Raw genomic sequence first — 17,333 nt, 5'->3', positions numbered from 1 at the left:
GCTTCATTTCCAAATCTCTTTATTATCATAATTAACCTTTACTTGGAAAGCAGGCAGTAAAATCTGTTCAGACAGCATGATTATATTACTGTCAGGCAAACAAGGATGGAGGACTTCTACACCCTCAAGAAAGGCACACTGAGAGACAGATTCCAGTTCCTGGGAAGGCTGACCCAGTCAGCACTAAAAACAGGATTAGTGTACAGCTATTAAGAGAATCATACAGTGACTTTATTTTTACTGCTTAAAAAAAGGTGATGGTCAACATCACACAGGGAAGACCAGGTCCACAGTTTGTCCAGAATCAATTGCTACCACATGAGTCTTCTTGGTTAAGTCATTTGAGCCCACAGTGACAGAATAGGTCCCTGGATATACTTCTATGTAGAGGTCCTTAGAGACATTCTCAGCCTGGAAGGAAAAGAGGATATCAGCAGTTGAGAGATTTTATATCCCAGTGCCACCATGGCCCCCCACCAGACTACCTGTGGGGCAGAGGTGTGATGGAATGAAGCACTCATGTGGGAGACAGAGGTCCTGCTTTCAAGGCTCAGCCTGCTCACGTACAACACTGTCATTTTCGGAGGTCTCAGCCTTTCCTTATTTCTAGAACTGTGACAATACCTACCTCACAAATAAGCATGTGAAAACGCCTTGTAAATGCTAAGTGTTACAGGAACATGAAGGATTATAAAAAGAACACTCTACTTGGTGTTAGGCAGAGGGAAAGGCTAGAGGCCACTGTTCTGAGGATCAGAAGTAGACAGTGGCACTTAACTCAGATAAGCAGCAAGGGCAAGGTACTCAGGAGTAATGAGAGCCATTCTTTTAAACCGTGGTTTGCTAAGTTCACTATCAGGAAGATGATAGGCATTTCTTTCATCCTAAAGCTCAGAACAATATGAGTGGATTCCATTGTTACTGAAGCAGCAATTCAGCTGGATGACAAAACTCTCCCTTGGAGAACTGGTTCTCCCAGAGTACAAAACATTGGAAGCCAGAGTTAATGGAAAGGTTTTTATTTAGAGCCAAACTGAGCACGGTCTTCTAAGGGTAGACTTCACTTATGGCTGGAGGCAAGTCACAGCAGCTATGCAGGCACAGGATGCATCTCAGTTCAAATGGCAAAAGGACAAAGTCACAAACCAGAAAAGAGCCTGTAATTAAGGGCCAGAGTGACAGCTGAGATGCCATTACATGCTTACTCAATGCTGAGAAGGGGCCACAGGCAAAAGCTGTCAATTCCACTACCACACATAGGAAAAGCCAAACTACGGGCAGCAAATTCCACTCAGAGGAATAAATGATCATGTTTATATTTTTATGAAATTTCCCCTACTCCTTCCACCTTGCAGATGGATTCGAAGTCAATTTTTTCCAAAGCTGTTTTATGTTGTATTCTTTCATGCCTGTCTAGTTACTTCGAAATTAGAGGTCTATAATCCTTTAACTGATGTAAATGTGCACAACAATGTCATTAACTATTTATTCGTTGTCAACCATATAAATAAAAGTCATTTTTAGAAAATATGGTTTTATCAGAATTGCAGGAAGCCCAGGATGCTTCATTTGTCTGCAATAAGGAAACACGGGAGGTAATACTGCCCTGTGTGACTATTATACTGTGGAATGTCAGCAAGTGTTGAGAGGTGTCTAAGTCTTAGCAACTTACATTTGTACTAGGAGCAGAATATTCTTGCTACTAACTCCAGAATACTCCAAATCCCTGACTAGTATCAAACTGTATACAAACAAAAAGTAAGAAATGTATTGTGGCACCATGCTGAAGTTCCTTTCCTCAGAATTCTGGCCCTTCTAAGCTCCAAAAAGATCCCCTGGCTTCATGAACTAATGAGTACTTCATCCTAAAAAAGAAAAACTCATTATATGTTTTTATAGAAAAACATTTGTGGAAAATGAGAACAAATGCCTTCAAATGTTTTGGAACCTGATCTCACCAAATGTGTATGTTTCAGAATTTCAGCAATGGTTTTCACTGTGTTAGCAGGAGGATCAGGACCCTCCTGCTGCTTGAACAGATGGTGGAATTCCAGCAGGACCTGGTTCCAGCCCAGCTGAGCTGTAGAAACTGAGATGTGAATACTTCACATTCTTTCCAACCACAACTATGAATTCAGGCACAAAGAGTATCCCCGAAGCTTCGAGTGAAGGAAGAATACCAATAAAACCTAATTTTACACTGAACCAAAATTTTCTGCACCCTTCTTAAGTGTAAGAACATCTCAACTTAAAAATACTATAGACAAACAGCCCTCTACGAACCATGTCAACTGGCTCATGGAGTTGTAATGGTGATGAAACTCAGTGCCTGAGCACTTCCATACTCACGGTCTGGGATGCCTCTGGAGCATGTTCTGACACTTGATAGATGTCTCCAGGACCAAGGGATGTCTTTCTTCTGTCTTTTCTCTCAAGAGACAAGTAGAACACCGATTTGTGCCCAAGGTTTGACTTTTGGATTATAAAGAGAAGCTTTCTTCTACCTTATTAGGAGTTAGTAATTGCTCTGTCAGCTTTTTCCAAGTTGTCATCTAAGCTATTAAGGCATTTTTTAGTAAATTCTGTGAGGTATTTTTAGTCAGATGTTTACTATAATTTTCATCCTTACACAGGCTTTGGAGTCAGACATACCTGAGTTTAAGTCGTATCTCTGCTACTTACTAAGACAGATTAACTTCCCGGGGCCTTGGTTTTCCAGTCTGTAACATGGGACTCTTAGATCGCAGGGAAGACTTAAAATGCAAAAGTGACTGACACTTAGGTTCTCAGTAATTCTCTTCTGTGCTTTTTCTAGGAGTGGGGGTGGTCCTAGAAGGGACCACCTGACTGATAAAGGCTGACTTACAAAGCCAATTTCCCTTAGAGGGAATTTACGTTTTAAAGGGAGAGATGGAAATGACTCTTCCCCACATGTCACCATTTAGGGTGAGCTGTACTCAAGAGTTCAGGCTAGGCCAGAAAAGGAGGCTCAGGGCTCAAGCTCTGACACCACTCCTCCACCTTGCAGGCAGGGGAGGCGTGCAGCAGGTGCTCCGAGTGTGCACTCAGCCCTTGCTCATGTCCCTGTGCCCACTCTCCCATTCTTAGGAATTCCTAAGTTTCCTCCCTCTAATACCCCAAAATGGCTGACAGACCAAAGAAGTCAAGAATCCAACTTAGACTCTGGATTAGACTCTGGTCTTCAGTTTGCTACCTTTGAGTACAAGTAGGGTAGTTTAAAACAAAAGCAAAAACCTAATCTCCTCAGAAATCATTGCCACCATCTCCTCCTTTGAATCGGTTCAGTAAGCAGGATTGCTGGCATCCCCAGAATGACATGTGGTAAAAAGTAAGTTTGTAGTGAGAGGCCTTTAATTGTTATATACCTTTACAAAAAGTATTTAGTTAATAGAGACCCCTGTCCCCACACTTCCCTTCTACTTTCTTTTTAAAAATTGTGAAAGACCAGGCACCGTGGCTCACGCCTGCAATCCCAGCACTTTGGGAGGCCAAGGCAGGCGGATCACCTGAGGTCAGGAGTTCAAGACTGGCTTGGCCAACATGGTGAAACTCTATCTCTACTAAAAATACAAAAATTAGCCAGGCGTGGTGGTGTATGTCTGTAGTCCCAGCTACCTGGGAGGCTGAAGCAGGAGAATTATCTGAACCTGGGAGGCAGAGGTTGCAGTGAGCCATGATCACACCACTGCACTCCAGTTTGGGTGACAGAGTGAGGCTCCCTTTCAAAAAAAAAAAAAAATTACCAAAGTTATGACAGTTACCACTTACCTTAAGTAAAAAATGTAATTTTTAAAAATCTTCTCTCCCAGCCTGGGCAACATGGCAAAACCCCATTTCTATTAAAAACATTAAAAATTAGTTGGCTGTAGTGGCATGTGCCTGTAGTCCCAGCTACTCAGGAGGCTAAGGTGGGAGGATCACCTGAGCCCAGGAAGTCAAGGCTGCAGTAAGCTGTGATTGTGCCACTGCACTCCAGCCTGGGTGATAGAATAAGACCCTGTCTCAAAAAAAGAAAAAAGAAAATAAAATTTCTGTCCCTAGATATAAAAGAGGATATTTGGAGCTCTTTTATAAACAATAGAGAAAGGGGCCAGGCGCAGTGGCTCATGCCTGTAATCAGAGCGCTTTGGGAGGCTGAGGCAGGCAGAGCACAAGGTCAAGAGATCGAGACCATCCTGGCCAACATGGTGAAACACTGTCTCTACTAAAAATACAAAAATTAGCCGGGCATGATGGCACATGCCTGTAATCCCAGCTACTTTGGAGCCTGAGGCAGGAGAAGCGCTTGAACCGGGAGATGGAGGTTGCAGTGAGCTAAGATCACACCACTGCACTCCAGCCTGACAACAGAGCAAGACTCCGTCTTAAAAAAAAAAAAAATAGAGAAAGGATCTATGTTGCCCAGGATAGAGTGCAGAGGATAGTCGCAGGGGCGATCATTGCATGCAGCACGTTCCAGGCTTGGAAGCTCTTTTCTTTAAACCTGCCAGAGAATTCCATGGCCCAGGACTGTAAGTTCAACTGAAGATCCTACAGTGGCATCAATCTTCTATTTTTGACAACCTCCTATTTCACATTCATTGCTGTAAGTTCTCTAAGGTGATGAATTTATACATTTCCGTTAAGCACTGTAATGCCAAGTCTCACAGGCATCCTTTGACACAAAGTCTAGCAAGGGCTCTTGAATATAGGGTGTCGAATCTTGGTAGACTGAAGGCATAGTGCAGGACAGCTGAGGACACTTACCTGACCACTCCCTGTGTCCGGGCACATGTGCAGCTTCGACTTGCCTCTGTGATAACGATAAACATGGGTTGCCCCTCCGTCCTCTGGCACAGATGAATAATATTTCTAGAGAAGTAATGTCAAAGATGTTAGGTAACCAAATTGTCATGTCAAGTTTTCAAAACACCATGGTATTTGAGCAAAGTACAGTGAAGAAGGGAGGCAAGACAGCAAAGGTGAATTACCTGCCCTCTTGACAGGCCTCTCAAGTCATGCAGCAAATCAGCCCACCCAAAGTGGCTGCAGAGAAAGAAGTGCATTTGGCATCACCATGCTGCCACCTGCTGCCTCTGTAGGGCAAGAATGTTGGCCAACTAAAGGTGGGTAGGACCATGCTCTCTGCCAGGTTAAACAAATTTCACATCTTTGCCCCCTTGTCAAATACACATATCCTTTCATTTTCTCCCCTAAAAACTGTGAACAGTTCCATGTTTATTGTCTAAGTCTCAGACAAGGACACTGGAAGAGAGAGGTCCATTTTCTTGAGATTCAGAAACACAGCAGGAAATGAAACATAAACCCAAGAAGTCTGTAGCCCTTTTCTCTGTGCTTCCGGCATGTGGGGGAGTGGAGGGAGAAGTCTCTAATTTAAGAAGAATCTTCCAAAGGATGGAAAAACAGTTACATTTCTCGTCTGCTTCCTTCCTCCCCCTTGAAGTTAGCCTGAGACTTGCCCTTGATAACGACTAATAATGAGGCCATCACAGACCTGCTTGTTTTGAACACAGGGTAGAGACACTGTCTAAAAACATGTGACCAAAAGAATGAGAAGCTGGGGAAAGCACTTGAGGACACAGACCTAAAGATGTATTTTAGTGGATGTTTCAAACTGTGGAGACAAACCCAGTACACAATTCTTAACTCTATAAAGTCAAGGGGTTTTGAGGCTCCATTTCATAATGGAGACTCGAACTGATGCATCACCTGAAAATCAGAATGAATAACAGCAATTTGCTAAACCTCAAACCAAAGACAAATATTATTCCTTTTGCTGAACCATGAACCAAGTGTTTAATCACAGTAGAGCTGAAGTTATTGATTTTTCTAAAACCACTGAACAATACAAATAAGATAAAAATATTCCCTGAACTATTCCTCACTGGTTGGAATCCTATTCTTGGAGTCAGGGATTCTTACAAAAGATGTAGAGGCTGGGCGCAGCGGTTCGTGCCTGTAATCCCAGCACTTTGGGAGGTGGAAGCAAGTGAATCACCAGGTCAGGAGTTCAAGACCAGCCTGGCCAAGATGGTGAAACGCCATCTCTACTAAAACTATAAAAATTAGGTGAGCATGCTGGCAGGTGCCTGTAATCCCACCGATTCAGGAGGCTGAGGCAGAGGTTGCAATGAGCTGAGATAGCACCTCTGCACTGCAGCCTGCGTGATGGAGACTCTATCAAAAAAAAAAAAAAAAAAAAAACAGCAACAAAAAACAAACACCCTAATATTTAACTTACTTGCTATGGAATTCAGCAAATAAGCTATTTTTTCCCCCGACTGGACTTAAAATCACTGAGGAGAGATGACCTTTTCTGACTTTTCATTGCTGTATTGTCAACTACAGGGTTAGGCATTCAATAAAAATTTGTTGGGTGAATTCTAACTTGCATTTACGCCCTGGTTGAAGTGTTTGACTGATTACAATCTGCCCATGGAGGCTGCGCAGGTGAAACAGGTAGTTTCCAGATTCCTTCCAAATTCCAGAAAGATCCATACTGTGGTCCATCAGCAGGTGATGGGACATAGCTTTGGTTCACACCAACTTACCCCACACTGACTTGAAGTATAGTCCATGAATTCAGCCATTGTTCTGAAGGAAGCACTAAGGGTTGGGGGTCTCTCTTCTCTCTATTTGAATAAATGGCAAGTCACAGGTTAGATCCAGGATTCCCTGCTAGAGAATGAAGCAATTTTGAATAGCCTCGTTTTTACTTATGAAAAGACTCGGCAAGTTTATGTCAGAAGAATGTTACTGAGAAAGAATTCCAACTCTAAAAGATAGACATGTAATTTATCCAGGACCTAAGAGATAGGTTTACGGGCTTTCCTCTTTTATCAGAAGATAGCTGTAAGATTTGTTTTTAAAAAAGTAATCGGCCGGGCGTGGTGGCTCATGCCTGTAATCCCAGCACTTTGGAAGGCCGAGGCGGGCAGATCTCGAGGTCAAGAGATGGAGACCATCCTGGCCAACATGATGAAACCCCGTCTCTACTAAAAATACAAAAATTACCCAGGCGTGGTGGCACGCGCCTGTGGTCCCAGCTACACGGGAGGCTGAGGCAGAATAATCCCTTGAACCCAGGAGGCGGAGGTTGCAGCGAGCCGAGATTGTGCCACTACACTCCAGGCTGGCGACAGAGCAACACTTCGTCTCAAAAAAAAAAAAAAAAGTAATCAAGCAGGTCTGAATACTACCGTTATTCTACAGCTACCCAAAAAGAATCTGTCAAATGTAAAGCGTTTTGAAAGGACTTTTCCATTCATTGTCCTGATCCTTTCCAGCTTCCGCTAAGGGGAGGTTTCCTCAGGTGTTTTGCACTGAGCTTGCCCCTGGCTGCCAGCGGGCCACCGCAGTGCGAATGACTGGAGCGGTTCCCCCACAGCGACCCTCACCTCTCCCAGGAGAAAGCGCTGTGGGCCGGCTGCCAGCCGTCTCTCCAGGTGGGGCGCCTCCCGGGCAAAGACCCCCACGTAGCCTCTGGGACGCTCCAACGCATGCCAGTCCACTGCCCTCCTCTTGGCCCGCTCCAGCACTTCCAGAGCCAGCCTTGCTGAGCGCTGCAGGGAACGTCGGTCCACCCCGTTCAGCGCCGCGGCCGCCAAACAGTTGTCCATGGCTCCCTGGGTGGGCACATAACATACAAACGCCGGCGGGTCAGCTGGGCCGCCGCAACCCTACTCCAAATCCGGGTAGGGGCCCCGACCTCGACCTCCCCGGAGCCCACCGCTCCCAGTCGGCCCCCAACGCGCTCTCCAGCTGGAGCCCAGCCAGGGAAAGGTCTAGCGCGCCCGCCCTTTCCATTTCCGTCTCCCACCTCCGCTACGTAAGGCGCCCCCTCACTCGGCCCACTCGTCAAGGCGCCTGCGCACAGCGCTGTCCTAGGAAGAACCGGCCTAGCGCTCCCGGCACCGGCGCAGCAAGCCATTGGCGGAAGGCCGGATAGGCGGGGTGGCGGGGCGCGCCCGGCGCCAAACACGCCTTCTGCGTCCCGGCGGTGGCTTCTGCGCGCCGTTGCCTGGTTAACTGCTGAGCGCTGTAGGCGGGGCAGGGGGCTCGGGTGGCCCCGGGCCGGGGACCAGAGACTGAGTCGAGCCAGCCGCCCAGGGCATCTGTCTGCGCTGTCGGAGGAGCCCCTGGGCGTGGGGCTGGCCCTTAGAGGGCTGCTGCCCTGCTTAACTTGATGAACCTGGTGTATAAAGGCAGGCGGTCTCCTGTTGAGCTAAAAATTTTGGGGTAGGCAACATAGCGAGAACCTGTGTACACACACACACACACACACACATAGCGAGAACCTGTGTACACACACACACACACACACACCACACACACACACAGCCAGCCAGCTACTCGGCAGGGCCGAGGCGGGAGGATCGCTTGAACCAGGGAGGCGAAGGCTGCGGTGAGTCGAGATCGCGCCACTGCACTCCAGCCTGGGCAACAGAGCGAGACTCTGTTTCAAAACATCGTGGGGAATAAGACAAGTGCCTCCAACGCCTCCTTCTGCTTGGTCTACATTTTGGGGTGTCGCTACTCTTGTTGGAGGAGATGATTAGGCCAAACTGTGTGGCTCCCAACGTGGCCTTTGGAGACGGGAACAGCTCGGGATGGAGGCGAGACGGAGGCGGGGCTGTCTGCAGCTGTTCCTGACCCCCGGGGAAGGGGGCGCCTGAGGAGTTGCAGGGTCTCTCATAGTCCACTGCGACTTTCTCCCCCGTCCACTGGGAAGTACGGATTCACACACTTTTGGAGACCTGTTCTCTTGGGGTCTGAGTCCATATTTCAGGAAGACTGCACCATGTTTAAGTAAGGAACTGTGAATCGTTACCTGTCACTCCACTCCGCTGGTTATTTGGTAGGAGGTACAGCCCAGACTCTCAGTGTTAGTGACTCAGCCCCACCACCCCGCGCACAGCAAAGCGTTGATGCTTAGGAAGGCCCCGTTTGAGGGACACGCTCAATGGGAGTCACTTTAAGGGACACAAAGAAATCCTCCTTTAAGTCTCCTCTGTGGTCCATGAAAAAGGAAAGAAAGAAACTCTCCATCCTCAGCTAGTCTCAACAGATGGCTTGATGAGCAATTTTGAGGTCGCAGGTGAGTAGTAGGCGACCAACACGACCTCCGACCTTTCTCTGTACTATTTAACTTTTGCAAATTTCCTGCTTTCCCCTCATGAAAAAGAAAAACAGTGACTGAAACCCTTCATTATCATTGAGATGCTTTTTCATTTTAGTGGTATTCCAAAACATTTCCTTCAGTAAGGGTTTATCAAGTGCCTACTGCAGAACATAGTGGTTATGCGTGCGTGGGGTCCTGTATATCCACTCCGGAGAGCTAGTTTGAATTCTGGCTCTGACATCTTTTTTTTTTTTTCCTTCATTTTTTTCTTTTAATTTTTTTTTCTTTTCTTTTCTTTTCCCTTCTTTTCTTTTCTTTTCTTTCTGAAATGAGAGTATCCCTCTGTCAGCCAGGCTGAAGTGCAGTGGCACGATCTCAGCTCACTGCAGCCTCAACCTCCTGGGCTCAAGCAATTCTCCTACTTAAGCCACCATGCCCCGCAAATTTTTAAATATTTTTTGTAGAGACAGGGCCTCGCTATGTTGCCCAGGCTCTCTGCCACTTTTTTGCTCTGTGATTCTGGGCAAACACATTACTGCTTTGAGCCTCACTTTTCCTCATATCTGGGGATTTCAATTAGAACCAACTTCTTTAGACTGAGCTTCTTGAGGGCAGGGACTGTATCCCTAGCCTTTAATGAGTTTAAGGTGCATCTAGTATTTACTATTTTGTCTGTCACAGTAAGGGCTAAAAATAGCTCTTGAATGTGTGAATTGGGTTGCCATAAGCATTTTGTGAGATAATTCCTGTGAAATGCTGAGCACAATGCCCTGCAAAGAGTTAAGTGCTCCGTAGACTTAGCTAGCATTAGTATGTGCCAGGCACTGTCCTCGAAGTTGTGGAGGACAGAATGTGGATCAGACTAAAGAAGAATAAAAAAAAAAGGAAAGAATGCATAAAAAATCTGTAATGCCAAGAACAAAATATCCCATAAGATTGACACACATAAAATGCTATGATGCTTAGGAGACTATGTGCAGCCGGGAGGATCAACAAAGGTTTTGCAGATAATACAGTTTTCAAGCTAGGCCTTGAAGGATGGCCTAGGAATTCGTGAGAGAAGAGGTAGATAAGATACCTTTTAGTTGCTTTTACGATAAATGTGGTTGGAGTGGGATGGAATTGGGTCCTCTATTTTTTTATGGATTTCAAGGTTTTACTGACATAGCTTTTAGTTGTGTCTGTGTAACCAAGAACAGGCTATTTAAACCATCCTATACCTCAATTTTTCCACCTATGAAATGAGAATAAGAATAGCGCATTCCTCATAGGGTTATTGTGAGGATAAAGTAAGTTAATATATATAAAGTGCATTAATAGTACTTGGCACATAGAAGGTGCTTGGTAAGTATTAGCTAGTGTTATCTTAATCAAGCTTCAGCCTGGCCTCCCAAAATACACTCTCACCCAGTACCACAGCCACACCTCATCTTATTTGTCTCTTCCCCATTCTGTTTTAGTCATTCCAGTTGAACTATTACTTTCTTTTTGACAGGTCAGCTGTTTGAAACCTTTTCCAGTGGTTCCCAGTTGCCACCTCTGTTACCATAGCCTTAAAAAAAATTTTTTTGAGTACCTTCCCAATCTAATTATGTGTAGTTATGTTTTCTTCTCTCCCAACAGCCTATCAATATCAACTCCTTGAAGGGAGAAACTCTTCCTTATTTGTCCCTAAACATTCCAGGGCCTGTTAAGTAGTAGATGTTCAATAGATATTTGTTGAAATTACTCTGATTTAACTTTTAAGTTAAATAGGCCTCTGTTAGCCCAGATAAAGAGGTGGCTTTGTGGTAGTTCACACCTGTAATCTCAGCAGTTTAGGAGGTTGAGGTGGGAGGATCACTTGAGGCCAGGAGTTTTATACCAGCCTGGGCAACATAGTGAGACCCCCGTCTCTATTTTTAAAAAAAATTAAAAATTAGCCTGGCATAGTGGCTCACACCTTGCAGTCCCGGCTACTCAGGAGATTTAGATGAGAGGATTGCTTGAGCCCAGGATGTTGAGGCTGCAGTGAGCTATGATTGTGCCACTGCATTCCAGCCTGGGCAACAGAGTAAGACCCTGTCTTAAGGAAAAAAAAAAAAGAGTTTTCTTTTCTATTAAGAAAAGAAAACTCTTTAAAAACTATGTACATGCACTTTAATGAATGTAATGAATATTCAGTTGTAACTACATTTCTCAGGATTTAACATTTAAGAAATCTATGGGAAAGAAGATGCTTGGAATGAAACTGAAGCCAAAAGACTGATTCTAAATTAAATCTTTGCATTTATTTTTATTTTTCTATTTGTAAATATATTTATGTGCATATTTATAATTTTAAGGTTCATCCTGTAAACCACAGATTGAGAGACTTGAAAGACTCCTTTTTAAATTTTTTTAATATTACCTGGGAGTAATGATAGAACATGACCTACCATGAGGTCCCTTGTGGATCAAATACAGCCCACGCCAAATGAAAGCCATTGGTGAGAATTGAAAATGGAATCATAAATGAAGAGAGGGCAACTAATTAGGAATGTGCTTGGTCGACAGAGAAATAAACTGTCAGTGTTAACAGAGAAATAAACTGTTGATGGGAGTTTTTTTAATGACCTTTAGCTTTACAGGGGTAATTTCACTATGGAGAACAGGTAAAAGTTGTCAAGGTTCTATGTTTTGGAGTAGATGAGTTGAAAGAGGTCTTTAATTGCGAAATGAGGAAAGAGACTGGTGCTGTATTTGGAACTTTGTGAGGAGAAAAAACAAGTCCAGTGAAGAGCAATGTAAATTCCTTTTCTTCATGTGAAGGGGGCCAAAAAGGGTTAAAAACCTAGGATGCAAAAGTGGGTACTGGGCCAGAGTTAGACAATGATTTATACTGTACATACCGGAAACTGTATAAATTATTTTATTTGACACATGGTATTGTTATTTCTCCAGCAGACTTAAGAACTTTGGAATCATCACAGCTTTGTAAAGTAGTGTTGCAGTCTGAGTCATTAGATCATTCATTTAGCCTGATTACATCAACTCGTTGAGTTATTGGGGAATGAAAGAAACTCATTACCAAAATTGTCATCTTGATGATATAGATTAAAGAAAATGAATCAAACTTCTGAGAATTAATTTTTATAATCTGTTTAAAATTGAATGGGAGTTAAAAAAATTGGTTATAGGCCGGGCGTGGTGGCTCACGCCTGTAATCCCAGTACTTTGGGAGGCCGAGGCAGGTGGATCACGAGGTCAAGAGATCGAGACCATCCTGGTCAACACGGTGAAACCCCGTCTCTACTAAAACTACAAAAAATTAGCTGGGCATGGTGGTGCGTGCCTGTAATCCCAGCTACTCAGGAGGCTGAGGCAGGAGAATTGCCTGAACCCAGGAGGCGGAGGTTGCGGTGAGCCGAGATCGCGCCATTGCACTCCAGCCTGGGTAACGAGTGAAACTCTGTCTCAAAAAAAAAAAAAAAAAAAAAAAAATTGGTTATAGAGAAGGAATGATTCAAATCTTGTCATTTTTAAAAGTCAGAGATTAAAGGAATAGTATTTGGAAGATATTTAATATAAACAGTTGAAATTCATATAGAGTTTTTTTAAAAAGACTACTTTATTGAGGTATAATGTATATATGATAAAATTTACCTGTTTTAAGTATATCCTTCAATAATTTTTAGTAAATTTACAGAGTTGTCAACATTACCAAAATGCAGTTTTGGAACATTGTCATTACCTGAGAAAAATCCCTAGTTCACACCATATGCAGTCAGTTCTCAGCTGCTACCTTTGGACCTGGGTGACCACTGTTCTGCTTTCTGTCTCTATGAATTTGCCTTTTCTGGACAATTCATATAAATGGAATCTGATAATATGTGACCTTTTTTTTTTTTGCCTGGCTTCTTTAAATCAGCATAATGTTTTCAAGGCTCACATATGTCGTAGCATGTATCAGTATTTCATTCTTTTTTATGATTGAATACTACCCATTACAGGAATATACTACATTTTTGTTTGTCCATTTACTGGTTGATGGTCATTTGAATTGTTTCTAGTTTGGGGCTATTTTGACTGATAATACGTAATAAGACTCTGTGTGGACACATGTTTCCATTTCTCTTGGGTAGAAACTTAGGAGTGGAATTGCTGGGCAGTACGATCAATATATGTTTAACATTTTAAGAAACTGCCAAACTGTTTTCCAAAGTGACTGTGCCATTTTACATTCCCCCAAGCCATGTATGATGGTACCAGTTTTTCCACATCTTCCCCAGGACTTGTTATTGTCTTTCTTATTGTAGTAATTCTAGTGAGTATGAAGTAGTATGTCATTGTGGTTTAAATTTGCATTAACTATGTTCTTCATTGTCAAAATTGTTTTTATATTCTAGTTAAGTCATATTTCCATAAAATTTAAATTCAGTTTGTCAACTTCTGTGTAACAACTGTTGATGTTTTGATAGAAATCATATTGAATTCATAGATCAATTGAGGAAGAACTACAATCTTAACAATATTGGGTTTTTGAATTTATGAACATGGAATGTCTGTCCATTTATTTCAGTTTTCTTCAGTTTTTTTTTTTTAACAATGTTGTGTAGTGATTAGTGTACATCTTGGGCTTCTTTTAACAGATTTATTAAGTATTTTTATGCTGTTGTGAATGAAATTGTTTTCTCAATTTCATTTTCAGATGAAATTATTGCTAGTGTATAGAAATATAGTTGAATTTTTCATATTGATATTGTATCCTGGAACCTTGTTAAACTCATTTACTTATTATAAGAATTCTTTTTTGTAGATCCTTTAGGGTTTTCTACATACTGGGTCAGATCTTCTGTGAATAAAGAAAAGCTAACTTTTTTCTTTTCAATTGCTTTTTTTTTTTTCTTGCCTAATTGCACTGGCTAGAACCTCTACTACAATGTTGAATAGAAGTGGCAAGGGGAAAAATCTTTGCTTTGTTCCCAATTTTAGAGGCAAAACATTCAGCCTTTTACCATTAAGTATGATATTTATTTTTTGTCGATACTCTTTATTAGGTTGAAGAAGTTACCATCTATCCAAAAAAATATGTTTTTAATTAGCTTCTTCAGGTTGAGAAGAAGTTTCCTTCTATGCCTAGTTTAATGAAAGTTTTTAATCATGAATTATTATTCAGTTTGTCAGATGCTTTTTGTACCTCCATTGATGTGATCATTTGGCTTTTATCTTTTATTAATATGATGTGTTGATGGAATTGATTTTTGGATATTAAGCCAATCTTTCATTTCTGGAGTGCATCCCAGTACATGATATATAATCCTTTTTATATGTTGTTGAATTTGGTGTGCTAGTATTTTACTGAGGATTTTTGTGTGTGTATTCATGATGGATATTGATCTCTAGTTTTGTTTGTGTTCTTTGTCTCTTTTGGTATTAGGATAATATTGGTCTCATAGAATGATTTAGGAATGTTCTCTCTATTTCTTGGAAGAGTGTGTAGAATTGATATTATTCTTATGCATTTGATTGAAGCTAGCTGGGCCTGGGCTTTATTTTGTGGGAAGATTTTTAATTACTAATTCAACTTTTTTCCTTGTTTTAGGTCTACTTATATTTTTTATTCCTTTTTCTTTATTTCTTTTTTTCTTTTTTGGGACAGGGTCTCACTCCTATTGCCCAGGCTGGAGTGCTTTGGCACAATCACAGCTCACTGCAGCCTCAACTCCCTGGGCTCAGGTGATTCTCCCACCTTAGCCCCTTGAGTAGCTGGGACTACAGGCATGCACACCACCAGGCCCACCTAATTTTTTTGGTACTTTTTTTTAGTAGAGATGGGGTTTTGCCATGTTGCCCAGGCTGGTCTTGAACTCCTGAGCTCAAGTGGTTTTATATTCCATCCTGAGTCAGTTTCAATACTTGGTGTCTAAGAATTTGCCCATTCACTTAAGTTGTCTAATTTGTTGACAAAAAGCTATTGGTAATATTCCCTCACAATCTTTTTTATTTAAGATCTGATTATGGTAATTTGTGTCTTCTCTCACTTTTTTTTGATACAGGGTCTCACTCTGTCACCTAGGCTGGAGTGCAGTGGCGCAATCTCAGCTCACTGCAATCTCTGCCTCCCAGGTTCAAGTGATTGATTTGATTCTCCTGCCTACACTACCTGAGTAACTGGGATTACAGGTGCACACCACCATGTCCAACTAATTTTTTTAGTAGAGAGAGGGTTTCACCATGTTGGCCAGGCTAGTCTTGAACTCCTGACCTCAGGTGATCCACCCTCCTTGGTCTCCCAAAGTGCCGAGATTACAGACATGAGCCACTGCACCTGGCCTTTAAAGAAAAATTTTGTGATTGCTCTAGGAATTAGAATATGCATCTTCATTTATCACAATCTACTTCTTTTTTGTTTGTTTGTTTTTGAGACAGAATCTTGCTCTGCTACCCAGGTTGGACTGCAGTGGTACAAGTGCAGCTCACTGTTGCCTCCACCTCCTGGGCTCAAGTGATCCTCCCAACTAAGCCTTCTGAGCAGCTGGGGCCCCAAACACATTCCAACACGCCTGGCTAATTTTTGTATTTTTGTAGAAATGGTGTCTTACCATGTTGCCCAGGCTGGCCTCTAACTCCTGGGCTCAAACAATCTACCTGCCTCAGACCCCTTGAGTGCTGGAATTACAGGTGTGAGCCACTATGCCTAGCCACAGTTTACTGATTGATAGAAACTTAATTTAGGTAAAATATAGAAACTTCTCTTAAATATAACTCCATAACCCTCCCTCTTGTGCTGTTATATTACAGATCCAACCAGATGGTGTTATAATTATGCTTTATATGCTCTTATGGCTTTTAAAGAAGATAAAAAATGACAAACATATATAGAGTTCTTTATATTAACTCACATATTTACTATTTCTGATGTTCCACATTTCTCTCTGTAGATCTGAGTAACTCTGAAATTGATTTCCATCAGCCTGAACAACTTCCTTCAATATTTCTTATAAGGCAAGCTGGCAACAACAAATTTTTTCAGTCTTTGTTTATCAAATGTCTTTATTTCACCTTCACATTTAAAGGCTTTAAAGGCTATTTTTGCTGGACATAAAATTTTTAGCTGGCAGATTTTCTTTCCTTTAAGCACTTTGATATTATATCCCTGTTTTCTTAGCCTCTGTTGTTTCTGATAAAGAGTGATCTGTTAATTTGATTGTGGTTTCTTAGTAAATGATAATCCATTTTTCTTTGCTGCTTATGAGATTTTCTCTTTGTGTTTGCCTTTCAACAGTTTAACCTTGGTGTTTCTAGGTATGGACCTCTTTGTGTTTATGGTACTTGGAGTTCTTCTTGGATGTGTAGATTTGCATTTTTCCTCAAATTTATAAGCTTTTCAGCCATTTTTTTCTTTAATAATTTTTTCTGTCCCTTTCTCTTTGTGTTCTTTTTCTGGGACTCTCCTTATGCATATGTTAGTATGTTTGGTAGTATCTCTAAAATCTTTGAGCCTTGTTCATTTTTCTTCATTCTTTTTCCTTTCTTTTCTTTGAATTGGATAATCTCTATTGATCTATCTTCCTGTTTACTGATTCTTTTTCTGTAATCTCAAATCTGCTGTTGAGCCCATCTAGTGAATTTTCATTTCAATTATTTTTTTCACTCTGTCATTACTGTTTGTTTTGTAATTTCTTTTTATTGATATTCTCTATTGTCACTGTTGCCATTCTTTCTTTTAATTTTTCACATTTGGTTCTCTTTAGTTCTTTGACAATATTTACAACAGCTGCCTTGAAGTCTGCCTGTTAAGTCTAACACCTGGGCCCCTACAGAGAAAGTTTCTATTAACTGCACCTTTTTCTGTATATGGGCCCCACTTTTTATTTGTTTGTATGTCTTGCCATTTTTGTTGAAAACTGAACATTTTAGATCAGAGGTCAACAATTTATTTCTATAAATGACTGGATAGAAGATATTTTAGGCTTTGTAGTCCATGTGGTCTCTGCTGTAATGTGAAAGCCATAGACAATATGTAAATTGATGAATATAGATATCTTCCAATATAACTTTATTTTAAAAACAAGCAGTAGGCCATAATTGGACCATGGGCTATAGTTTGCTGATTGCTGTTATAAATAACATATATGACAGCAACTCCAGCTTCTGATTTCTACCCCTACCTAAGGATTGTTGACATTGCCCCTGTTTGTTGGTTTATTTGTTTAGTGAGTTGCCTGGG

At 41.8% G+C, this 17,333-nt stretch overlaps 1 protein-coding gene across 1 annotated transcript; it reads right to left on the bottom strand.

Moving 5' to 3' along the window:
* Positions 1 to 2: 2 nt before the first annotated feature.
* AKIP1 (A-kinase interacting protein 1) lies at positions 3 to 7,929 on the bottom strand. Its single transcript, XM_032240688.1, has 6 exons — positions 7,841 to 7,929; positions 7,419 to 7,646; positions 6,573 to 6,653; positions 4,768 to 4,872; positions 2,350 to 2,430; positions 3 to 411 (listed from the first exon to the last, which is right to left on the bottom strand). Exons 2-6 carry the CDS (start codon positions 7,638 to 7,640, stop codon positions 268 to 270), a joined length of 633 nt encoding a protein of 210 aa, XP_032096579.1. The 5' UTR covers positions 7,641 to 7,646; positions 7,841 to 7,929; the 3' UTR covers positions 3 to 267.
* Between the last annotated feature and the right edge of the window lie 9,404 nt (positions 7,930 to 17,333).

This window comes from Sapajus apella, unplaced genomic scaffold, assembly GCF_009761245.1.
Source record: "Sapajus apella isolate SASKATOON/1434 unplaced genomic scaffold, GSC_monkey_1.0 scaffold47, whole genome shotgun sequence".
NCBI classification, from domain to species: Eukaryota; Metazoa; Chordata; class Mammalia; order Primates; family Cebidae; genus Sapajus; species Sapajus apella.
The sequence above is the reverse complement of the archived record's forward strand: the minus strand, read 5'-3'. Positions and strand labels throughout refer to the sequence as shown.